Raw genomic sequence first — 26,261 nt, 5'->3', positions numbered from 1 at the left:
AGGCAAGCGAGGTGTGTAGACAAGTATCTGCCAACTTCTGCTCATCAACTGCAGGCTTGTTGGAAAACTGTGAGTCAAATTCATTTAAAGAACAAGGTGCAGGGCATCTTCTTGCACAGGAGCTGGAATGACTGCTCTAAATATACACTTTGGGGCTCAGAGTTGTGAATCTTAAGTCTCGTGTCGTCCTCACTTCCAAATATGCTGTTATTACACACTAACCCACAAACAATATTAGTGTTTTCATCTCATCTTCTCTCTCTTTTATGAGCTACTTGCAAACTGATATTTTCCAGTGGCCACAGCCAGCATGTGGCCTCCCCAGACATCATTGTGGGGTTTGTGACTTGAGGAAAAAGATTTCGCAGGGTTTTTAATGGAATGCTTCTAGCAAAATTCAGATTTATTTTTGTTTTAATGGCTTTCAGGCAATCATCCTTTCTAAACAACAAGCACAGAGATTGGCTTTCTGCACTCTGCATTTTCTTAGGCTGGGAATCAAAGCCTCTCCAAGACTTTTCTGTTGTTCATTTATCATATATATTTATTTAAATACTTATTATCTATTTATTACAGCTATTGACTGCAAAGTTCCTTACTTCCTGAGAAGACTGATAACATCGTGTAATTCAGAAATAATTGTTAAAAGTCCATAGCCTGGTGTTGCTTTTACTTTTGGTTGTACCTGGGTTTGTTTATTGCTGAAAGAATACAAAATACAAGCTGAAGCTTTGCTGGTGAATAAGCCCATGAGTCTCAAATAACAGAACTGCCCAAGGATGAGGTTCCTTTCCATCCAGGGGAGGGGGCTGCTCAAGGAAAAAAGCTCTTATCCATTTCAGGAGCGTTTCCCTTGTATTTCCCTCCAAGTCCTTATATTTCAGGTCTATTTTAATGGGGTGATTTTGGAGACGATTTGGATTCATTTACCCAGAGAACAATGCTTTGATTGAATAGCTCCAGTGTGCCAGAAATTCATTCTTACCGTGGCACCACCTTCTCATTTTCGAATGCACCTGGAACAAATGATAGTATTAATGACCCACTAGAAAGATGATAGATAGATAGATAGATAGATAGATAGATAGATAGATAGATAGATAGATATATCCTCTGCATTTTTTCGGTAGCATTTCGTTGTTCTGCACACAGGACTTCAACGCTGGCGCCCTGTATTGTAGTATCAGATGTTATCAAGCAAAGCCTCGTTCTGTGTTTGTCGTGGCTGAACGATGCTGGTTGGCATGAGGAGTCTCCAAAATCACCAATCAGGTCCTAAAAGACCAAGGATGCTCTAAATCATATGTTGTGGACTCCACTGTTCCAGTCTCAGCAGCAAACAGGGAGGAATTCATACAAACAGAAGCAAAAAGTGGCCCGTTTCCAGGTGTAATATCAGTGCAGAACCACAAGGAGGCAAACTTGGATTATTTTTCCCAATCCTTTCCTGTTTTAATCCTTGAGAGAGACTGAACCTCTAAACTATTCGGATTGCAAATAAATTTCCTCCTGTTGGCAATAATGCCAGGACACTCATGTGAAAGCACTTTGTAAATAAATCATAATAAAAAAAGCTTGATTTGACTTCAAGCCCTAATGGAAACAGCTGAGTCCTGAATGGAAGTCAAAAGCAGCCAGCAGCAGAGGAGTGCGCTCCAAAATCACGGAATTTCAGATTGTAAACGGTGATTCCGTGTTGTCTGGAAACGGTGTCCTCGAAGGAAGACTGACAATGTACACCTGGAAACCTGAGGAAGGAGCAATGATTCTGCCAGGGACACATTCAATCTCTACAAAGAACATGAGATTGCATGGACCTTATTGAGCACCCTGACCTCTTTTTTCTATAAGTAAGGACATTTTATTTTATTTTATTTTATTTTATTTTATTTTATTTTATTTTATTTTATTTTATTTTATTTTATTTTATTTTTAAAATTGTATTTTTCATTTCTTTTTATTTAATTCCATTCCATTCCATTCCATTCCATTCCATTCCATTCCATTCCATTCCATTCCATTCCATTCCACTTCATTATTAAATTTTGGGTTTTTCTTAAATTTCATTTTATTTTATTATTTAATTTGTATTTTTTATTTTATTTTATTTTTAAATTTGGGTTTTTTTCACTTCATTTGATTTAATTTAATTTAATTTCATTTCATTTCATTATTAAGTTTCGTTTTTTTAATTTCATTCTATTTTATTTTATTATTTATTTTATATGTTTAATTTTATTTTGTTTTGCTTTGCTTTTTTAATTTAATTTTATTTTGTTTTGTTTTGTTTTATTTTATTTTATTTTATTTTATTATTTAGTGTTTTTTTCATTTCATTTTCTTTCATTCCATTTCATTTCATTTAATATAATTTTATTCTTAAATTTTGTGGTTTTAAATTTCATTTTATTTTATTATTTTATTTGTCTTTTTCATTTTCTTTGATTTATAATTTATTTTATATTGTATTTTATAATTTAATTTATTTTAATTTTTATTTCGAAACTGTAAAGTAGGACCCAGGCACGTATGCATCTCATTTTCCTTGGGACACGTTTGCCACAGGGGGGAGCACATCGCCACACTTATTATTTGGCCTTAGCAAACACAGGAACTCGACGGCATCTGGAGCAGGTAGGTTGTGCTCCCAATTTCCCATGAGGTTGACACTAAAGCTATCGGACAGTGACCCAAAGGACGAGTTCAGCCTGGAGATGAGTTCAGAGTCCAAGTTATAGGGCAAAGCAAATGGAAGGACTCAAGTGCTGGTAAATAGAGTGAGGTTCTAGCATCTTCTGCTGGCTGTCCCACCATGCAAGCGCTCGCTAAGACAAGGGATTGAGCCCATTGCTCTTACTAGTGCAGACATTCATCTTCAAAGGTCTCCAACCTCTTTCTAACTTGCCAGTTTGTATGTCTTTTTCACCTTTTTTACAGCTGAATCTCTTCCTATTAGCAGACACATCCATATGGCCATTTGCTTTCACAAAGTGTCCGGTGGTACAAGAAATTGGGCCTTGGTGACCTTCTCCATCACATTATGGAAACAGGTGACTCATGGCACACTCAAATCGTCTATATGCAGATGTCAAGGCTTCTGTCCCTATAATGGATGTAGCATTTTCCCAGATCCCAAACTGATTATGATGAAGATGGATGCATGAAAATGAACAGGTGGGATGATCGGACACTGCTGTTGTTGTGTTACTTTTAATTTTTAATCATTGCTTAATTTTTCTCTTCATCTGTAGAGCTCTTACCTTAAAAACTGTGGTATTAACAAACCAAAGTCTGTAGTCTGGGCGCAAAAATGAGCAACAGTCTCATGATGTCCAATCACTGGAAGTGTTCAAGACCAGGTTGGATGGGGTTTAGGCAACCTGATCCAGTAAAAAGTGTTGTACTAGAGGAGGTTGTACTAGATCCTCCCTGAAGGTCCTCTCCAACCATAACCATTCTATGATTAGATTACCTCGCCGTATATTTAATTTAAAACCCATACAACCTTGCCCTGTCCCCAGGGTAGCTCTATCAGTGGGAAACATGTTGGGAGTTTTTATTGTAGGGACAAGAGGAATTATATTGCTGTCAGCAGGTTCAGACGCTGCAGCAAGAGCAGAGACACACCCTGGGTCATGCAGCCAAAGAGCCACAACACTCTCACAGAGGGCAATCAAACAGTGCCTCAGCCTTGCTTTTCACATCTATTAATATTAGTCTGTATATATATATATAATATTAATATTAGTCTGTATAAACGAGACAGTAATGCCTTAGCCTTGCTTTTAACATCTATTAATATTAGTCCGTGTATATATATATATATATATATATATATATATATATAAAAATATATAAAATATTAATATTAGTCTGTATATATATAAATATATATATTAAAATATTAATATTAGTCTGTATAAACGAGGCAGTAATGCCTCAGCCTTGCTTTTAACATCATTAATATTAGTCTGTATATATATATATATAATATTAATATTAGTCTGTATAAACGAGGCAGTAATGCCTTAGCCTTGCTTTTAACATCTATTAATATTAGTCTGTATATATATATATAATATTAATATTAGTCTGTATAAACGAGGCAGTAATGCCTTAGCCTTGCTTTTAACATCTATTAATGTTAGTCCGTGTAAATATATATATATAAAAATATATAAAATATTAATATTAGTCTGTATATATATATATAATATTAATATTAGTCCGTATAAACGAGGCAGTAATGCCTCAGCCTTGCTTTTAACATCTATTAATATTAGTCTGTGTATATATATATATATATATATATAATATTAATATTAATCTGTATAAATGAGGCAGTAATGCCTCAGCCTTGCTTTTAGCATCTATTAATATTAGTCTGTATATATATATATAATATTAATATTAGTCTGTATATATATATATAATATTAATATTAGTCTGTATAAATGAGGCAGTAATGCCTTAGCCTTGCTTTTAACATCTATTAATATTAGTCTGTGTATATATATATATATATATATATATAATATTAATATTAATCTGTATAAATGAGGCAGTAATGCCTCAGCCTTGCTTTTAGCATCTATTAATATTAGTCTGTATATATATATATAATATTAATATTAGTCTGTATATATATATATAATATTAATATTAGTCTGTATAAATGAGGCAGTAATGCCTCAGCCTTGCTTTTAACATCTATTAATATTAGTTTGTGTATATATATATAAAATATTAATATTAGTCTGTATATATAAAATATATATATTAAAAAATATTAATATTAGTCTGTATAAATGAGGCAGTAATGCTTCAGCCTTGCTTTTAGCACCTATTAATATTAATCTATTAATGTCTATATAATATTTGTTAATCTATTAATATATATAATATCATAGAATCATTGAATGATCCATTAATGTTAACATATATTAACATATATTTTACTATCACATTTAAAGCCTTGCTTCTCAAGAGACTATTCCTTTCCCAGGTGTCTTCTGCTCCACAAGAACTGCAGTTCTGAAGAAGCAACAGCAAAGGAAATGTTAATAATACCCCACAGATAACAAGACCTATAGATGTCATATATCTGGACTCAGACACGGTCCCCTACACCATTGCGATGGAAGGCTGAGTTTTATCTCACTGGCTGCCAGTGTGTCACAGCTTCTTACTGAAGGTATTTGGTTTTTTACTTATAAGTTGGTAAGGGCATTGAAAAGTAGTAGTGAGTTAATAAAGAAGGATTACAAAGTACACTGACAATCTCTCTTTCATTTTCACACACCCACAGCTCGCAGCTTTATCCATAGGGTTAAGCAGTTTACATCATCACCCCGTGCATTAAGCAAATCTGGGATGCTGCAATATTCAATTTCCAGCTCAATGTCCCGCAGCTGACATCTAAAGCTGTTATAATCAGCATTGTTACGAGCTGGACGTGCCTGCTTTGCTTTGCTCTGCTCGTTCGTGCTCATGGCTGAGGTCTAAGAGCGTTTCTGATTCAGCACATTGGGGTTTCGTGGTGATGTGTTGAGACGGGGCAGCAGAAATCCCAGCAGGCGCTAACGCAAACTTCATCATTCCAAAATGGGTTGACCCTGCTCACCCTGACATAACAGGAACAACACAGGGTATCTTAGTTGGAAATCACTTTTTTAACGGCATAGCTCTCTATTTTTAAGCAAGCTCCTGCTGCGATCTTATAGTTAAGTGTGTGTTACCTAAATATGCAACAAGGAAAAACCACACAGAAACAAAGCAGTGATGATTTTTTGCATTTATGCTATAATAGTGATTTTTTTGTTCTCACGGTGTGTGTAGCTCTAGTGACCACTTCAACAAATGCTAAAAATGAAGACAAATTGTCTTTCAGCTTCTTGAGGAGCCGCAGCCTGGTAAATCCGCTTCTAGTGCAACAGTCTTAGGTTATTTCCTAATTCAAGAGGAACAGAAGGTGAGACTAATACTTGGGACATGAGGGTGGGATTTCAAAGCCCCTAGTGAGAGTGGAATGAGTAATTCCTGAGAAGAGCTGCCCTTTAAATCACTGCCAGCAACAGCCAAAGCTGCTCTTATTTTGCTTCTCACATTGGATAAGTCATTGTGTATTCTGTCTATATATGATAATAAAATAGACATTGTAATTAATTCCTATTGAACCTGGTTTTATATTGTTCTTCAGGCATCTATTTTTTGGACACCAGGCTGGCTGGAATCTTGGATCTCACATGGTCTCTCTTGTGCCACCTCAGGTCTATTTGTTGTCCCAGGGAGCCCCATAACTACAGGTAATTGAAGCTTTAATCAGCCCGTGTGGCACTGATATAAGAGGTTGTAAATGGGGAGAAATGCCCTTGTGAGCAAATCCCAGTTACATACTGAATGATATGCAATGGCCATGCATAATTCTGTCCACAAAAATGGCATTAAGGGTCAGAATAAAATTAAGGTCACGTGGATTTCCATATGCGGCAATTCTTGCGGCGTATACAGGCCTTATTTGCATAATTAGCTATAATAAAAAAGGAAAGGAACAGTGCTAATAAAACTTGCCCTTTTTTTTTATTTTGCTACTACAACCAGATTGACTTCTAACCCAGCCTGGATTAGAATAACAGCTCTAGTGAACACCCTTGTGTCAACACCATTGAATTAATAAACTCAATTAGCAGGCACAAAAAGATAGACAGTATGGATCACTCTGCATGCTTCCACTAGAATGCTTCCAACAGTCCAGCTTTTCAACATATCACAAAAAGCAAAACCTCAAAGACAAGCATATTTGCTTACATTAAGCATAACCACCCGGCTGCTAAAATATTTAGATAGTATAACCAGAATGGTAAATATATTTAAGGACGGGACACTCAATAGGGAGAGATTTAGATCACCTAGGAACTTGAACCATCCCCAAAAATGTATTTTCATGTGTATGTATGTGTGTTTTCAAATGTAACTTGTTACTTCCAAGAAGAAATGGAGGGGTTTGGTTTGTTTGTATTTTTCAGAGCATGTTACCAGATTCAGTTTAGGGACCAATCAAATCAATAAATACTATTTCACTTGGTTCTCATTTTTCCTCCTGTATCCTCAGCCATAGCATCTTTCTGATGTTTCTTATCATCTTAAGATGATGTTTCTTAACATCTTTCTTAACACCCTTAAGGGATCAAGAGTCCAAATGAGGAACATCGTCACAACTCATTAAAAAAAATACTTGAAGCAGAGCGATATAATTCATATTCTGCTACAAAACTGCCACAATAGAAACCTCCAATCCATGGAGGAGATGATGAGTAGAGTGGGAAACATTCTGTGTCTAATTAGAAGCAGTAGAAGCTCATTAGGCTCCCAGCTGGAAATGTTCTGTTGACTAAGATTCAACCTGAGCCTTAAACTGTGGAACCAACTCGTCCTTGTTAGGAATTGCTTCATGATTTCTTATGAAGCTGCCAACCTTTTCCTGTGTTGTAATTGTTACTGTATTTATCATACTGTAGTTATTACTGTATTACTGACAGAATTCTGAAAGAATGTGTCTTTCTATTGTCTTATTCTCTTAATTATCCCATTTGGTTTCCCCATTAAATCAACTTTGGATCAGGGGCAGCTGAGGTTGGGCTTTGTAAAGACTCAATTACTGCTGTAGGTGAGACCCCACTTGGTTTAGTCATGAAGAAAGATCATCTCTGATTATTTCTCCCTCCAAGCAGTGCTTTGCAAGCTATTTCTTCATATAAAACCAAAGAATTCAAGCATTCAGACACCTTCTGAAAAGCAAGTATTGCTTCTTTTCTTTGCTTTTATTTTAGCAATATTTGTTGGTTTCTTTGATGCAAAATTCTAGTGATGAAGCAGGTTTTAACTTGTAAGAGCTGATCAAATTGATTTACTTTTTATTGTTATTTAGATAATTTTCTAAGCTCATATTAAAGTGTTGAGGAAATAAGATCTGTGAGCCTAGATAGCTTTCAAAAAGAGTATACCTGACTTTATCTTTAGCTCTTCTTGTAGTTACATATATTAAGCACAGAGATTACGCTGTTCTTATAGAAGTACATTTAGCAACACCGTGATGCACATTGTCACTACAATAACCCTGCCAGTCCTAAAGGCATGCCTATATGGTGTGATATATCATGTTAACGTAGGACCACCACTCTGGCCTCTTCCCTACTTTATTCCCTGTGTCCAGGTGACTGCTTGACCTCAACAGTTCATTAAAGAGCCCGTTACTGGCTCTTGAAGATGCTACAAGGCAAAATTGGGCATATTCAGCCTGAAACACATTGTTGAGGAGCAGGGAATTAGCACATTGGCTTAGTTCAGACTTGAACTTGCAGAGTCTAATTCATGTGTGATTCCATCAGCACTGCATAGCAGAAGATATCACTTATTATACCATAATAGATGCTCCCAACAGCTCTTACAACAGCGTTGTAAAATTCACCACTTCATTTTGCACAAGCTTCTGCAGGCTCTCCAGTAATGTCTCTGGTTCTCATTCCCAGTTTATCCTGTATTTCTGCTTGCAAATACTCACCCTCTATTATCCAAGGCATATTATTGTGTTATTCCACGTGGCAGTAATGAGTGTAGAAGAGGGGCATGAGATGCGCTATCCTGGTCTTAAATTGCTTCTTCCTGGTACCTGAGACCCATCAAGGTGCTTTTCAGGCTGCAGTGTGTGTACAGGGCATGTCCCTTAATAGCAATTTCCTCAACAGGGATGGCAAAACACAATATTCGAACAGTTGACTCAGTTCTGGCACAGTATCTTCTAGCCCATTGTGGAGTTAGAGCAAGGACAGGCTTGGAAGTACAACTTAAGGGCCCAGATTGCCTAGGACAACAGCTTATATACTGTATCGGTCTTATAAATGCAATTACAACGGATGGAAAATGCTCTTGGAATCACGAGTAGCCATTGAATCTAAGGTGTAGAAAGCATATAAAACTGGAATTGAATTCCTGCCCCAGAAGTATTCTGAGAAACAGACAAGAAATGCCGTAAATGAGAGACGGGTTTTGCCAGCCTTGAGCTCTTTGTTGCACTGTGAGGGGGGAATGAGTCCCCACCCTGTCCATATGTGGGTGAGAGATGGGAATTATGGCTTTGAATCACTTTTACTAGGGAGAAAATTGAACCTCAGCAGCTACGCTGCCAAAACAACCATATTGGTGCAGTGACATGATCGTTGTATTATGAAAAAGTGGAGGATCAACCTCTTCCAGCTCTATTTTATAATAGAAACCAATCATCAAGGTTCTCTGAAAAGTGTGGTCCTGTCCGTATGTCAAGTGTGTTCCTTGTGGGATCAGGCCCCTCGGGGGATGTGGCAGACAGGAAAACCCAATACACCCCACCCTTAGGTGGGTGATAAGATGAAGATTGCACAGCTGAGGTGGTTCTGTACACGCACAGCAGCACAGCTCAGCATTTAAACAGCTTTAGAATAATAGCAGAACACACCTACGGAGCCAGCTATAGGCGACACCTGAAGAAATGGCATTTTAGGTGGTAAGATGAAATAGAGTCACCTGTGTCATCAGTCTTTATTGTAGATACCATCTCTATTTCTGGTTGACTGTGTTAATGGATACACATTATAAATACGCATTGTAATTGCCTTTGTGTTGGTCAACAACAAGTTGACCATCAATCAATTATTGAAGAGTTTATGCAATAACATTGAAGAACTCCAGCAAGTTTTTTGCAGGGGTGGGTGTTAAAAGGAATCAGTGAAAGAGACTTTCATGGGAATAACTTTATTCTTTGGTGGAAGGAGAGAGGGCAGGTGCTAAACTGAGGTCCTGCCACAGAATGAGGCATCAGTAGAAAATTGAGTTGTTCTTTCCATTTCTAAATTCTTTCAATCAGCTTCCACCCACACCATCTTATCCAATTGCCTCCCTAAATATAGAGGCTGAGTGAAGAACAAAAGCAAAGATACAAATTTTGGAGAGGGAAATGTAACCTTACGTGCCTCCCTTCATCATGAAATAAGCTGTGTTCAGCCGAGCTTATCCATAACCCCAAAGCTTCAGAATCCTTTTTGATTTGTGTAAGAATATTTGCTGCAGCAGCATTGACATTACTTATCCATAGAAACAGCCACCAAGCCAGCATCACCTCCAATCTTTCAGCAAACCCACAGGGTAAAAAGCCTGGAGTCCACGTAATCATGAGGAGAGAGGAAATATTGCCTAGTTGAAGGTGGGAAAGAGGTGGGTGGGAATCCCTTTGCGTAAGAGCTAAAGGGGCAATGATTAAAATTAGCCCACGGGAGAGTGAGAGAAAAGCTGAGAGGTAGGAGGAAAATAGCAGAGTTGTGTAATATTAGAGCTAAAAAGTGGAAGAAGAAATAACAGATTTATGGTGTTCTTCCTCCTTTTACTAGAAAAGATTGCCTATCTTTTGTATTAAAAAACCTAAACATCATCAGGTATGTAAAGTGTTTGATGATGGAGTGTCCATTACCAATTTGAGAGAGAAACTTGTGAGAAGTGACCCCGATCAGTCAATTAGAAAGAAGATATTAAGGAAACAGTGGCTTGAAGAAGTGATTTGGTGTTTGGAATGGAAAGAAAAGGAATAAAAGTGGTTTAGTTCCCGCTGCACATCAATTTTAAGAATCCTCTGGAATATTGCGTTGCACTCTGGTCGCTTAAAACCAGACAGACTTCCAGATGTATGGTGTAGATCTTCAACCTGACTTGCACATTCTCAAATTTACTCCTATCTGTAAGATTATTGAAATGGAGGATCCAGGAGGCTGGTTTTGCTTTGATTTTCTTTCTTCAAGACTGCATTTTAGTAGAGGTTGGGCTTTTGATTGTATTTATTTCTCTAAAGTGTCTGGTTCCTTTGAAATGTTGAGCATTCAGAAAGGTAATGCCTCGAAACAAACATTTTTGTCTATGAATTTATGAATTTAAAGTCACATTAAATCCCTGATGTGAGGCAACAGAACTTTAAGGATGCAGATACAGTTGGGTGTATGAGCTGGACAAGACCAAGGGGTTTAGTTTCCATTATTTCAATTAGAGTTAAACATTGAGTGACTGTGAGAAGCTGGGCATGGGATTAGTGCAAAACAAAAAGCATTCTGCATTACTACATGTGACACACTGTTAATATATTTCCATGAGCAGAATTCTATTCCAAATGACTGTCAGTGACTTTACCACATTTATTTTGCTCTTTTTGTAAAACCACTACTAACAGAATCTCAGTATAAACTCCTGAAACAAGCAGGATTCTGTAGAGTATTTCCTTGTTTCTTCCAAGTATTGCAGATTATATTCTATTCTATTTCAGGGAACATTACAGTTTTGAAAAACATGATGAATAAGTTTGCAGTCTCCAGCTGACTAAGTACAAAGCCTGTATTTCAATGTTCTTAGTCTCTGCCATGTATGTTTTGTGTTGAATAAGCTTTCACTGGGCATGTTTTATTCTCCTCCTATACCAGTGTTATAGTTGGGGCAATTTCCAATTATTATTCATTAAGATCAGGTTATTAGAGACCTCAGTGCAAGTGCAAAATGAAGTGGTTTGCCTACTTCTCATCAGGTGTTACCCTGAACCCTTGAAGTTCAAACAGTGTTAGAAGCAGATTATTTGTTAATAACCTTTATGAAATAGATAAAGAAATGAATATTCACGCAGAGGAATATTGAACCAATTAGAGAGTTAGAAACCTTTTAATTAAAATGAAGTTGCAAGAAGCCAGACTTGGTAAATTACTACATTCAAATGAGTAGAATGCAACAAGTAATCAGTTTGATTTATGCAACTGACACCAGAAAGGACCATTTTGTGTCAGTCTTGTATTTCGAGGATGTCAGTGGCGCTCAGGATATAATCAGCACAGGTTTCAAGTCTCACCAGTAAAAAAATAGGAATCCTTAATATTTATATTACCTTCACTGAGATATGTCTCATATTACCAAATAGAGCATATAGAGAAATGCCTGCATTCACCTTAAGACACTTAAATGCTTATAAAATGTTATGACTGTTGCACATCATTGTGGATATCGCCGTTCTAATCAACCTTGGATTTGGGAGCACAGAATTATTTTAGGTACTAGTTAAAGGGATTTTCAAATTCATTCAAAGCGGTTCTTAATAACCACTTGTTTAATCAGAATGCATTTCAATGACATCTGTCAGTTATTATTAGGAAATAACTAGAGCAGTGTTGTTAGTACCTGCACTTACACATAAAATACAAATAAATAGACTAAAGGCAAAAATAAAAAGTCCAAACTCCTTCTGCTTTGTGCATTGGGCTTGATATAATTTGTTATCTAGAAGAATGTTGTTGTCTGTAGCTTATAAAACATGGAAGTTGCTCATCAATGGGTTACAGATGGGTCATGTCATCCATGGGTCATGTTGTTCAAGGTGGTATCTCACTTTAAAACCTTTCATGTTTTCCTCCTTTGGGTGGTTTGTCCTGAAAGCTGGGGCAGAGTGTTCTGGACGTGAATGGCGGAGGAGAAGAACCACTTTTCTTCCACGTGGTCTTTGCTTTCATAGGCAAATTATCTACTTATTTGCCATTAATGCTGCCTTCATGGTTTTAGGTCAGTTATCCGAATATAGTAGAAGTTTTGCCAGTATGGCTCAGCTGTCTCATAATGGACTATATTAGCTATAAACGATTTTAGAAAATGTCATCATTGAAACATCATTCCTTTGCAAAATCAGTAAGATTAGTTGGAGGTCATACACTCTTCCTAATACTGGTATTGACTTTCAATCTAAAAAATCATGACAGGCAGCTTTATTGATATTATTTCTTGGTTTTCCTGTGTGCTGGTTTTTCCAAATAACCATGTTATCACCACTCAGCTTTTTTCCTCTTCTGTTTTTCCCTGCTGTTAGTTGATACCCACACATCTCCTTGTTCTTTCACACATTCTCTGTTCCTTCTGTCTGCTGTTCTATGTTCATGTCTCCTCATTTACAGTTTACCTTTCCCATACAGTTTAAAGCACTTTCTTTGAAAATATCCTACTCTAGGCCTACTCCTAGCTTCTTCATTTTGTTGGCTCTCTCAAAACCCTATAGAGTTCTTGGAGAGCTCCTGTGCCTCTATACAGGTGATCAGTAGACTTTCCACTGGCAAAAACTGTCCTTGACCATAAGCAAAGGGGGATTAGGTCCTTCTCAGGGCCAAACAGTTAAATTCCAGGTACAAAACTGGTTAGATGGAGTTCCAGGAAAGGAGCTGGTTCTTCTGGAAGAGAAAGCTTGCAAGGGTTGAAGTGGTCCACATGGGAAGATAGAACTAGGTATGATTTATTTCATTTTCTGGATATAGGAACAGAGCCACTAATGTACTTAGCTACCTAACAACCAATATGGATTCACAGGTCCCTGGAATCACTGGGAAGTAAGCATTTAGATAAAAATTAATATATATATATAAAAAAAACCCAAAACAATAAAAGCAAGAGTACCCTAAATATCCTTAGTGCATTGGCTTCTCAGTCTTATTCATAGCTGGCCTACATCAGAAAGTGAATCAGACAGCACAGACACCACTCAATTAAAATACATACATATATTTATGCATATAAATAATACATGCTACACAGACTCTCTGGACTGTATTCAGAACAGCTATTACAAGTGCAACACGAAGCATCCAGTTACCTGCCTCCCTATGCGATCCACCAACAGTGCACATACTTGTACGATAGTGGTGGGGACACACTCCAGGTCATCTTGTTCTTCACATACTTGTTTTTTCTATTCTGGAATATCCCTTAAACATCTTCCCTGTCCTAATGTGTCCTGAGTTCCTTCAGTTTGCTTTGTCCTATCCCATTTTCACTGATCCAAAAACACTAAGAAGGAGATCTTATTGGAGCCTTTCAATACTTGAAAGGCGGCTACAAGAAAGATGGAGAGAGACTTTTTATCAGGGCTTGTAGTGACAGGACAAGAGGCAACATTTTTAAACTGAATGAGAGTAGATTTAAATTAGATATAAGGAAGAAATTCTTTACTATGAAGGTGCTGAGATGCTTGAACTGGTTCCCCAGAGAAGTTGTAAATGCTTCATCTGTGGAAGTGTTCAAGGACCAGGTTGGATGGGACTTTGAGCAACGTGATCGGGTTGAAGATGTCCCTGCTCATGGCAAGGGGTTGAACTAGATGACCTTTAAGGTCCTTTCCAGCCCATACCAACCAATCATTCAGTCATCTGGTGAAGAGGTTCCCTTGGAGAGTTGCCAGTGGCTACCCATGCAGATATGCTTCAAGCCAGTGCTCCCCAGAATCCTTCAGTGAACTGCAAGAACAGAAAGTTAAAACAATCACTTATGGGGAGATGGTGTTCACCTTCATGGCAAGTAAACTGTAGCTTAGATGCAAAAAGAAGTAAATGGAAAAACTGCATGGACATCTCATAGCAAAGTCTGACTACAGAGAATGAGTTGAGATGATTTAAGGAAGAAAAACAAAATCTTTGAAATTGAAATATTTTAAAATTTCCAATTACCTTTAGAAAAATGTAAATGAAGCCTATGTTTTATCTCTCCATGCATGTTGATTTGAAATAGCTTCTTATGCCCCTCACATGTCATTACAATGCAAAACTATATTGTTAATTGATACTTACTGCAAAATATCTACAAAGGCTGTCAGTAAAGTTTTGCTTTTATACTCAATGCCATGCTTATCACAAAGGGATTTCACCAGAGGAGCTGCTTTCCAGTAGTTGTGTCGAGGCATCGTGGGGAAAAGGCTGCAAATTGAATGAGAGACTTATTGTTAGACTTTGCTAGCATCAAAGTATTTCCCTGCCCTCCCCGAGAACCTCCTGAAATGGTTTGATGTGAAACCACATAGTCTTTCTCACTTTTAAGTGCTGCATATTATTCCCACTCTTCTCCCCATAATCATACTCACTGGTGCTCAATTTGGAAGTTCAGGTGCCCGGTGAACCAGTCATTGAACAGAGATTGGTTCACATTGCACGTTGCATGGAGCTGAGAGGGGAAAAAGATAGAAGACCTAAGAAACACATGATTTAGCATCTATTTTTTTGGAAGTCTGATAATTAAACCCCAGCAACTATTACCCACACTTGTACAGCATAAAAGACAGTTTAGTGTCAGGAATTATAGCCATCATTGCCCTGAATAATTAGACAATGTCTAGATTGAAATGGGTTGTTGGGATATAAGTTAATTTAGCGACTTCTTCACTCAGAAAGAACAATTCCTTCTCTGGCGTGCACATACCCAAAACTGGGATTCTTTGAAGAGATTTTCCTCACATCTTTAGCTCGAATTGAAAGAGAAGATGCCAAATAAATAAATCATTCTTCTGGTATCCTCCAACCAGTGGAGTCAGATGCAAAACATGGTGACACACATTTGGGTCCACAGGTTTCATCTCACCTAGCTTAGACACCTTTTGTTTGAAATCTGCATCTGCGCTCATCGCTCCAGAGTCAATGGAGAAAAGTAGACATTTTCATGGTGCCATTCATCTGCCCTGATTTAGATGTCTTTTTTTAGAGTGATTTAGATGAATCATGCTCTAGAAATGGCTTTTTCTCTGCCATGAATGTAGCAGGTGTTCAGATGCAGACATCCAGCTCTGGTCAGATGAATACCACCATAGGGGATTGTATTGCTGGAGGCTGTATAGATGCGAGTCAAATTGTATTTATAGACTCATTTTTATCAGACTTAGCTTTTGTCAGTTTTATCTTATCTGTAGTAAACCTGTAACCTATAGGGTAAAAAAAATAAAGGTATCCAGTGCCACTTTACTTCTCTTTAGTTGGCATAGAGAGGAGATTGACTGTTAAGCCCTCAGTATTTTTTCACACTGTGAAGGGAAAAGTGGTGTGAAAAATGTGTCAGAACTCTTCAGTGAAAAAATATGAGTTTTTAAAATCTAGATATCCCGTTTTCCAACTAAAGTTTTAAGTGTTTTGACTATTACTGAATGGCACACCTATTTAGTGAACGGTAAGGATAAGCTTTAATGCCATGTTAATAAGGTTAAGCGAAGAACAAAGTCATCTTTTCAGGACAGCAAACCCACTCTTGAAGAAGAAAGAAGGTTCTCACCTGTGTAGATACCCAGTCTTTGTTCTTATCATAATCAATGTCCATTGGAATGTGATTCATCTGTGTCACCCAAATAAACCAGTTACTCTCTAGGTACCTGGGCAGATAAACAGAAAATCACTTCTCACATCTCTAATCCCATCCAGATTTGCCATTAAAACACTTTACTGAGTTTCATCTTAAGTAAAAGAGCATTTTTACATAATTCAGGATTTTCTGTTCCGTTCCTTTACCTCATAACTTTTGGAATTTCTACTAAATTTGTAGCTGTGAATGGCCCTGAACAACCATCACCACTCCCAAAAATGATGCTCTTCCTTTTGGACTGACTGCTTATTTCTGATAAAACTAGCAACTATGACCAGTTTTTGTTTATTCCCATTAAAGCTGAATGTTGTTTACAACTATTAGCCCTGGGCGCTCTGGGTGTGCTGCGTGTTACCTGGCCAGCCAGTAGTACACCATGAAATTGTTAAATCCCATCAAAGGAACATACATCAGACAGACTCGGATGTTGAACAACACTGTCAGAACCAGCTCCTGTAAAAACAAAGATAAAATAAACCAGAATCAGCCTTTGTTAATGAACTTCCTCTGCTTCCCTTTATTGAACTGCAGCATAGAAAATGTCCTTAGTTATTGATCTCTCTTTTAGGAAGAGAAAGCTCCACACCATCATTCTGCCCCAAGTTGAATGCTATCTCTGAAATATTCCCACAGTGCTCACTTCACCATCAGTAACTAAAGACCAGCAAACAGCCCTCCCATCTTCTCTATCTAGCTCTGATAGTTTTCTATTAACTTTTATTAATATTCAGCTGCTGAGAGGCTAAAAAGCTTCTCCCAGAGAAATTCACCCTGGACCCATTGATTGCATTCCTGCTGCAGCAAGCCTAGAATCAGTGTTTTCTGCCTTAAATTCCACAGTCGCCTGAGGTGAAGGTAAATAAAGCCACAGCAAGGACATTATTTGAGGGTCTAAGCAATTAAAATCATGCTTACCAACCACTTCTTCCTCTTGATTGCAAAGTAGAATACAGAGAGCTGGAAGAAGGGTATCAGTGCAAGTGGGGCCAATACTGAAAAACGAAAACAAGGGCATTTATAACTTCATTGCATTGTAAATTTTACAGTGGAATAAAAACATTGCTGTCTTCCACTTCCACCAACTTTTCATGTGTCCACGTAACCTGTTCTTTTCACCTCACCACTCCTTCATTTCTTTCCCATCCCTTTCCTGCTCACACTTGATTCACCCCACCTAACCTAACATCACACAATCCTCACAGAGGCAACACGGGGCAATTCCTACTCATGTGAACCTTCCTGAAGCCATGACTTCAATGGGAGTATCTACAAAACCTTGATTTTGGGGAGGAGATGCAGTCACGATTTTTAAGTGAAAATCCTACAGCACTGCGAGGAAACAGGGATACTCACAGAAGAAATATTTATGCTGGTAATTGTAAGGCATGAATTTCTTCTTCTTTTTTCCAAGCTGAAAAACGAGAAGATATTGTAACGAGACAGTTGGAGATATGAGACGCTTCATAAGATGTTTCTTATTCCTGCCTAATAAGCACATCAAGAACTACCTCTTAATGTCTCTAATTCTGGAAGTGTCCAAGCAAGAACTCAAGAGTTCCAAAACAACAGAGAGAAGCGGAGATTTCATTTGAGCGCCTATACCCAGATATCAACATTTTGCTGATATCAGAACAGAGTCTTGTTTTTCTGAGAGATCCCAAACTCACAGCAGGACACAAAAATGCACACAAATCATTAGAATTTTGTATGGGAAGTTTCCAGTGATGGTAAAGAAAGTCCAGCCTAACCACATATTCAACACAGAGCGCTGAGACTATTGGTGCTCAGGCAGGGACAGGTTATTAACATGAAAACTTATGATGAGAAACCTGATGGGTGATGAATCCAGGATGTGTTTGGTCTGAGTGCTACACCTGAATTCCTTTATCAGATGAGATATGATGCAAACATCCCAAATTTTTGCGTAATAGAGGAGACAATGGCCAGAAATGACCTAAGCATTTGATGCTATCCTAAAATGACTGCAAGATCCAAATACTAAATACACTATGAAGACATCTACCTTTTTTTTTTGTGAATATTTTGCCTTCAAGTGCATGAAACAAAGAGATGAAATATTCACGAAAAGAACAATACGTTTATTTCTTCACAGTGTATTTGTTCACTATTTGCACAAGAGAGTTCTTAGTATAACCTGCAAATTTTGTACTCATGATTCTTCAAAGGACAAGATAATAAGAAGGTAAAGCAAAGCATCTCCAGAGCTCCCCTATTACTGAGGAAAAAACCAAACACCGCTAACATCCCAAAGATATCTTCATTGGATCAAAACTGAAACAACAAAACAGATGAACTGGACTAAATGAAACCACTGAAATCCATTCTGCCAAGCCCCAGTGTCCCTGACTCTGGTCTGTTAAAATTAAGAGGACATGAGAACTCATTCCTACATTTTCACTTCTATCAAAGACAATATATCACAGCCAGCTCGCTCTAGATGCTCCTGTTAATATATAATATTTATAGTCTTTCAGAAAACCACTGACAAAATCCTTCCCAGTTGCAGCTAACAGTTTGCTATGAATAAGTTTTTTACCATTTAAAAGAAAGATGTTATTTTAAGGGGCTGGTTATCTAACAAAGAGGCTGTTTCATCACCCCAGGAGTAAAATGCCAGGGAAAGACAAAGCAAAAGAGGTCTTATTTATCCTAATGATAGCAGAAGCCATCAGGGAGCGTCTGTTCATGGGTTTTATTTTTATGAAAGCCGCAACATTTGTCATTAAGAGAGAATTTGCTACGCTTGTGTTTTGTGCATAGCAGCTATACTGGTCCTGAGGGATTTCGGTGCCAAACAGCTCCCGCAGCCAAAAGGCCCAAGAGGGAACGTCTGACTCACCGTCTATAGGATCACTAACAACATCTAGCACTCCTGCAAGCGGACTGACTCACTCTTTGGCCTGCCTTCAAGGTGCTTACCCTGCTCTTCTAACAACACGGAGCACATACGCACAGGTTTTAAGACTTTGCTTCTCAAGAGCTGGTGCCTAAGCACCATAACAACCAACCGGTACGTGAGACTCGCAGAGCTTGTGTTAGAGAATAGAACACTTCGGGGATTATCATGAGTTCCATGCAGAATGGCATGATCTGGGTTGTTATTATACCTCACTACGCAGCTTTCTGTCAATAAAACCTTTGCTTCTCCAGATATCTCCACGCTCACCTCCACGGAGAGTGACTTTCCCAAGCTGAACAGGAGAGGGTGCATGTTGAGGTCGGGGTCTTTGCGGAAGCAGTTGGGTTTGGCGTGGTGCTGGTTGTGCAGGTGATTCCACCAGCTGGCTGGTGCTCCCTGCGGGAAAAGTTGAAGACCAGGGATTCAAACCAGAACAACAGCAATGATCACATCCCTATTTATCCACCATGGTCGCTCTTACACTTCCCTCACAGGTGATACTGCATGAAGAGAGAATCATTGAATAGTTTGGGTTGGAAGAGACCTTTGAAATGATCCAGTGCCACCCCTGCCATCTTCACCAGCTCAGGTTGCTCAGAGCCCCATCCAGCCTGGCCTGGGATGTCTCCAGGGATGGTTCATCCACCACCTCTCTGGCCAACCTGGGCCAGACTCCCACTACCCTCATTGTCAAAAATTTCTTCCTCGTGTCCAGCCTGAATCTCCCCTCCTTTAGTTTAAAACCATCACCCCTTGTCCTATTGCAACAAGCCCTGCTAAAAAGTCCATGCACATCTTTCTTATCGGCAACTTTTAAGTGTGGAACGGCTGCAATAAGGTCTCCCTGGAGCCTTCTCTTCTCCAGGTTGAACAACCCCAACCCTCTCAGCCTGTCCTCATAGCAGAGGTGTTACCCCTGATCATTTTTGTGTAGAGACACTCCCATTCATTACATAGACCAGATTAGCCCCAGAGAATATTCACACCATGAGTCAATCACCTTCAGAGCAGTTATCACAACGATCTGCAGAAGTCGATTCCATCGAGGCTTCCTGAAGACAGAACAGTGCCCCAGATCATGTTGGAACCAGCCCATCTGGATCTGGAAGACAAAAGGATCACTGAGGACTCAGAATCACGGCAGCATTGCATCGATTTGCCTCAGAAGTCTCTATAACTTCACGGTGCGAGTGTATCTTTTGGTGTGGGTAAGAAACACTATGTGCTCAACACTGAGAACCTTTCAGTCCTCTAAAACCCCTCAATGTCAGATATTGATGTTATTGCAGCAGCTGAAGGGAAAGCAGTAAAGCATCATCACAATTAATCTGACTGTTACTGCATTTGCTCCTACCGCAAATACATAATTGCCAAGGAACCAGCTAGAAAGCATAAGACTTTCCAAATCCATAGCTTCATTGCATTTCATATTCTCGTGGAAATACAAGGATTCTCTTTGAGGGGTATATGCTTTGCAGATATTAGGCAAATAGAACAGATTATTTTAGAAATTGGTTTCTTTGTGCTTGTTCCATGGATGTCTGAGCAAACCCAAGGTTCCAGTGCTACTAAAAATTCTTGCGTTCTTCCTCCCCTCACCCTCCAATTTCTTCCATCTAAGGGCCACAAAATCCTGTTCCCTCCTTCCCTATATCAACCCTGACGTGTATTTCGCCCTTCTGTGGTTCAGTTTACTAAACCAGCAGATAGTTATTCAGGGTTAGTGAGTGTAACTGGCTCATAAAGGACCTGAAACACATTGGAGCCATCAGACAGTGAACAAAAGGAACATGGAGCCAGAAGTGGAGTAGATAATGAAATATTCTGTCTTTTGCTGGGGTAAGCAATTAGATCAGCTCATCCTGCCTTGTGAAACCACCAGCTCCACAGCACCTCACCAACCCCTTGTCAGCAAAACTAGATCTGCTGGAGCCAACAAAAATCATGATGTGGAACGCGCTTGTTGCCTTCAGCCAGATAAAAGGATCTAAGAAGAGGCAGTAGAGCAATGACTGGGATATGAACATGCCATCAATCTTCTCCATCTGGAAGAACCAAATGCATCTGCAGTGTCAAACAGCTGTCAGCAGTTTACCTGAGCGATGGTGAAGAATGCGATGCCAACCAGGAAAGGCACCAGGGATATCCCAAAGTACCAGACGACGAGCCAGGATGCAGCATCCAGTACCAGAAAGTGAAGGAAAATCAGGGAGAAAAAGACGTAATTTGGCATCAGAAGTCCCATCTTCTCAATGGTGCAGCGCAGCTCACGAAAATCCTCTAGAAGTGATTGCTGTGGGTAAAGTGAGTATTAATAGACTGTTTACTTTGAAAATGCAACATAGCAGACCCAGGAACTCCAGTGTTGCGTGGAACTCAGTGGAGATGTTCTATCAGAGGGGTCTCTACGCAAAAATGAGCACGAGATAACAGATCTTGGTTATTTGCCACTGGAAAACAAGTTGCTGATAGGCTCTGTTAACTGAGACGTCTCAGTGGGAAGATCTGAGCAGAATTTGAGGCTCTGGGGCTCATTCCTGACACCCAGGTGTGGCTGTAGCGATTCTGGGACAGTGCGTGTTTCCATGCGTGACTGCTACCAGCTGCCTCCCCACCACCCAGCCTGTGGCACAACGTCAGGCACGCTGGATCCAAAATTATTTCTGCTATGTCTCTTATTATCATCCATCTCCTCCCATGCCGAACCCCAAGCCATTCCCACAGCTGGATTGTAGGACACTCACTTTTTTATTAGACTCAAAGCTGGGTTGATCTGGTGCCAACTCCCCAATCAGCAGAGATTTCAAGTATTTTTTCACCAGGGACTTATCATTGTGAAACGCTATGAAGGCATCCTGAGAAACACATAAAGGAATGGGGTAAGAAAGGGTATGTAACTAAACACCAGATGCTGAGACTCTACGTTTTACAGGTATTTGATATAATACATAACCCAGTGTCCTTTGTCCGGAGACTTCTGGATTTTTGCCCCCTTGGTTGCTCCTGTAGTTCTTTGCCATCAGCTGGAGCTTGGCCCAAGGAAGCTGGAAAGGTTTCAAGAAAGTAGATTTCATAAAAGTACCTGGGCGAGGCTGGTAACAAACGTCAAAGTGTTTGATGTAAAACCCTTTGCAGAGACAAACGTGCTCTTTCATCGGCTTGTTTCAGCACAGTCCTTCCCTAGAAGGCTCCAGCCAGCAGCCCTACCCTATGGATGGGACCCAGGAGCAGCAAAACACATCAATGAATGAGGTTTCTCTTTGCTGTGCTTTGGAGAAAAGGATTACGTTTTAAAATCCCGCCTTCATTACACAAGGGCCATGGGAAATAAATGCCAAAGCTCCATACACAGAAGGACTAACTGGGCATCTCTTACATCCCTGATGGATGTCTTGGGGAACTGGGTAACACTAGTGACACAAACAAGTCTGTCCAAGAACCATTCAAAATAGCAGTTTCAAAATTGAATATCAACTCTGGAGTAAAGGATGAAACTCCAGAAAAAAACCAAGAGTCTCCTTTAGCTTATGTCCTCATTGAGTTTTCCAGAGGAAAGGTAAAGAGGCTGACTACACTCTTTTGTCTCTCAGAAAGAGCAGATATAACAAAGACCTCAGTGTCTGAGAAGCGAAGTACTTGCTGATTTTGGCTTTGAAAATCAAGGTAGGTGATCATGACACACAAAAAATTCTGCACACATCCGGACCGGATTAAGCCCCTGGAAGAGGACAGAGGACTTGCCTTGTGCAGTTTGGCATTCCTCTGGAGTCTCTGTTCAGACACAGTCTATCTCTGAGCACTTTGGTCTAGAGGAGCTCAGAGCCAAGGTGACTTCTTGGACAAATGAGCTTTCTACAGGTATCTAGTGGCCCTTTGTCACAGTGACAAATCAGTGTCTCTGTTCAGACACAGAGAATTGGGGAAACCTTCCCGTGATGGTTCTGTGCCCCTCACCCAACAGTTTTCTATACATTTTTACATAGCTGCCTCTTGCCAGGAACTCTAAAACTGAGCCAAGTCGTAAATACCCATATTGCAGCTTGGAAACAGAAGCCAGAATCCTTTTTGAACAGAATTTCCCATCCACAATATCACTACCACAGATTTTTATGACAGAAATGCAAGCCTCCCAGTCCTGCAACCTGGCCTTTCTCCTCCCTGCTCCTAGGCCCTGATTATCACCTTAAGAGAGATTAACTTTAATGACCGCCATCTGCAACACACCTAACATCCAACATTTGACATCAGTGTAATGTTCTGCTATGCATGTTGTCTATATTTACAATGTGATCCACACAGAAGCAGCAATTCTCATCATAAATATATAATTAAGCAGTCTAGAGGAAGAAAACTCTCACCATGTTTATATAATTATGAGCTCTAGAGTAGTCAAGAGTACTTGGGGGGAAAATGGTCAAGATTAGCAGAATAAAAATCGAGAGTGAGACAGAAAAATGTCATTATCATGCAACATAAACCCACAGTGCACCCCCAGTCTTGACTACCGTATGTAGTTCTGGTCCTTGTGTCTTCAAATGGATGGAATATATCTATACACAGTTAAAAAAAAGAGTTCTGGCACAGCTTTCATGATAGAAGACTGCCTTGGGAAAGAGGTAACAGCTTAAAGAGTTTTAAGAGATCATAAGTAGCATTGAGAAAATGATGGGAAAATTATTCAATGTTTTCATAACACAAGAATGAAATGATGAGGAAGTAGGTTGAAAATGTACAGGAGTAATAATGAGGCTTAATGAGGAAAACCAGATTGTAATATTATTGTAATAATAATAAAGACGACTAAGATCAAAGCTCATTCTTTCAACTCATTCATACCAGACAAATTCACTGTGGTTAAAACTCTTCAGTGTCTATAAAGTGCAATAATCTAAACACAATCTTGATCCGGAATTCCTTACACTGATGGGTGCAGAAGCTGGGAGGACACAGTTTGGGGACAAATCATTCCATAAACTCTGTATTCCTTGACTCATTTCATCTAAGTCCATTAATGGAAACTGCAGGAGATTGTGGGCAGGATTAATGGCCCTTCTTCAATTACCTGTTTGCATCCTCACATCACATTATGTAGATAGCACATAACGGACACACAACCCTCTCTTTACACCAAGGCTGTATCTACCAGTTAATAAGCTAGAGAAGAAAACCAGCAAGACTCAGAAAGGTCGCTTTGCTTCATTTGAGAACACCGGGTATTTTTCTGCCTCAGTTTCCAGCGGGGTGAAAGGAATGAAACGTGAAAAACAACTGATCTGACCCATTTTGGGCCGTGAAGTGCTACCCCATTTCACAAACTGAAACCTGAGAAATTAGGCAGGTTAAGCAACTTCCTTGAAGTCAAAAAGTCTTGTCATGACAAGAACTAAATTGGCGTTTCCCACATCACAAGCTCATGCCCTAATGTTGTTCATGTTTCTAATGCTCATATTTCTGACTATTCACAAATCCAGTATCTGCTTTCAGCAAATGGCCTGTGAGACCTGCTTAGAATTTATTACTTTTGTCAACAAGCAACAAATTATTTTAGAGAAAAATCTCTAAATCAAAGTATTTTGCAGGAATCTCTGGAAAACCTATTTTAAAATAGTGAACGTTTGTAGAATTTTCCCTCCTCTTCTGCAGCCAAATGTCATATTGCTGCTTTCTCATTTTTCCTGTATTTTATTTCTTCCCACCTCCTTTCAAATTGCCTTTTTGCTCAAGACCCTTTCTCCTCCACTTGCCTGTGGATATCACTGCTTACAACAGGGTGTAATGAGCCCAGACAGAGCTTTACAATCTGCATAACAGGTGACTCTGACCTTGATGGTAACCAGAAAATCATTTTTACGAACAGCATAGGCACATCCCCTGCATCATCTCATCAAGCACGGTGCCAACGACCACCAGGACTCTCCACCAGTGTCTCACCATGTCACCCTGCCCTGATGACAGACCCACCTCTCTCCGCCGTTCTCCCACATCTTACCGTAGCATCTTGCCCAGCGTAGTGCTTGATAACTCGGCTGCCTCCGGGGTGTCGCTTGGCAAACTTGCTGACATCGTAAACCTTCCTGTCGATCACCAGCCATTGCTCCTGATCTTGGCCACGGCCATTGTGGGTTCTGATCTCTTCCCAAGTGAAAAGCCGTGGAAAGGTGGAAACGGGTTGTGTCTCCTTTCCAGTGGAGCCAGTCTGTGGAGCCATTGGTTCCAGCAGGTGTGCAGTCAGCGCTGAGATTTGCTAGTCCAAGCTTGGCAAGTCCATATCCAGACAGAGTGTGAACCATCTCAGCCTACCCGTTATACCATCCTACTCCAAGCCACTCCCCGTGCTTCTAGGGCTGGTTGGCTCCCCTTGTCCGAACACACCCTTCCAGAGCTCCCTCCTCTTCCACATTGACATCAGACACTTCAACACACCCTTCAATAAAAGCCCTGGTCCTTCTTGGCGTTTCTGAGCTGCCTTTGGAAGGTCTGGTTACCTGTGAGAGCTGTTTCTTAACTTCAGTGAATACAAATATACATAAACAGAAAGACAGACTTAGCAAGATCATAATTCAGTTAAATGAGACAGCAAGATGATGGAAAGGGCTAATAATTGAGCACCTTAATAGACCATTAGGAACTGGGTAAGGTAAGCTGTTAATTTGTGTCCACACCACTGAGTCAATATGGGGGTTATCCAGAAGAGAAACCCAAGGAAGGTTGTGGGCAGCTCTTCTGCAGCAAATATTCAGTGACTGTCTTAGAAAACAGTACCACTATCAGCATCCTGTGATCCTTTAATCAGTCATTAACAGCAGGAAATCATGCATTTGCCATACAGTGGAGTTCATCATGTCCTGCAGTGCCAAAACATAAAGCTGAAAAGTGGCTTGAGCAGAGAGCCAAGAGCTGCTATTACATTTGCTAACATCTCTCATCAAGCTGTAATTCCTGCCTTCAAGTCATGGAGCCAACTCATACTGTACCCCAGTGAAAACGGCAGAATGCTCCAGGGTCTGCGATCTCCCCATAAGGTACATCCTCATGGTCCCATCACTACCCAAACTTCAGGTTATCCTTGGTCCTTGAAATTGTCCACGTTGTCCCTGGCATGCTAAATTCATGTGTTTTCTTGACTAAAAGC

The 26,261-nt window shown here is 39.5% G+C and overlaps 1 protein-coding gene across 1 annotated transcript; it reads right to left on the bottom strand.

Annotated features, from left to right (window-relative positions):
* Positions 1-13,666: 13,666 nt before the first annotated feature.
* Positions 13,667-25,337, bottom strand: LOC136101933 (acyl-CoA (8-3)-desaturase-like). Its single transcript, XM_065838544.2, has 12 exons — positions 25,119-25,337; positions 21,874-21,984; positions 21,225-21,422; positions 20,130-20,231; positions 19,397-19,525; positions 17,563-17,620; positions 17,125-17,201; positions 16,565-16,662; positions 16,123-16,219; positions 14,948-15,027; positions 14,658-14,783; positions 13,667-14,327 (listed from the first exon to the last, which is right to left on the bottom strand). Exons 1-12 carry the CDS (start codon positions 25,335-25,337, stop codon positions 14,276-14,278), a joined length of 1,347 nt encoding a protein of 448 aa, XP_065694616.1. The 3' UTR covers positions 13,667-14,275.
* Positions 25,338-26,261: the final 924 nt, after the last annotated feature.

Source organism: Patagioenas fasciata, chromosome 5 (genome assembly GCF_037038585.1).
Source record: "Patagioenas fasciata isolate bPatFas1 chromosome 5, bPatFas1.hap1, whole genome shotgun sequence".
Taxonomy (NCBI): domain Eukaryota; kingdom Metazoa; phylum Chordata; class Aves; order Columbiformes; family Columbidae; genus Patagioenas; species Patagioenas fasciata.
Note: the sequence above shows the minus strand (reverse complement) of the source record. Positions and strands in the feature narration are given on the sequence as shown.

Coding starts and splice junctions, on each gene's coding strand:
- LOC136101933 (XM_065838544.2), bottom strand. CDS start 25,337: ATGGCTCCACAGACTGGCTCCACTGGAAAGGAGACACAACCCGTTTCC. Junction 16,220..16,564: donor GTGTACTACTGGCTGGCCAG/GTAACACGCAGC, acceptor TTATCTGCCCAG/GTACCTAGAGAGTAACTGGT. Junction 14,784..14,947: donor AACTTCCAAATTGAGCACCA/GTGAGTATGATT, acceptor TTCAATTTGCAG/CCTTTTCCCCACGATGCCTC.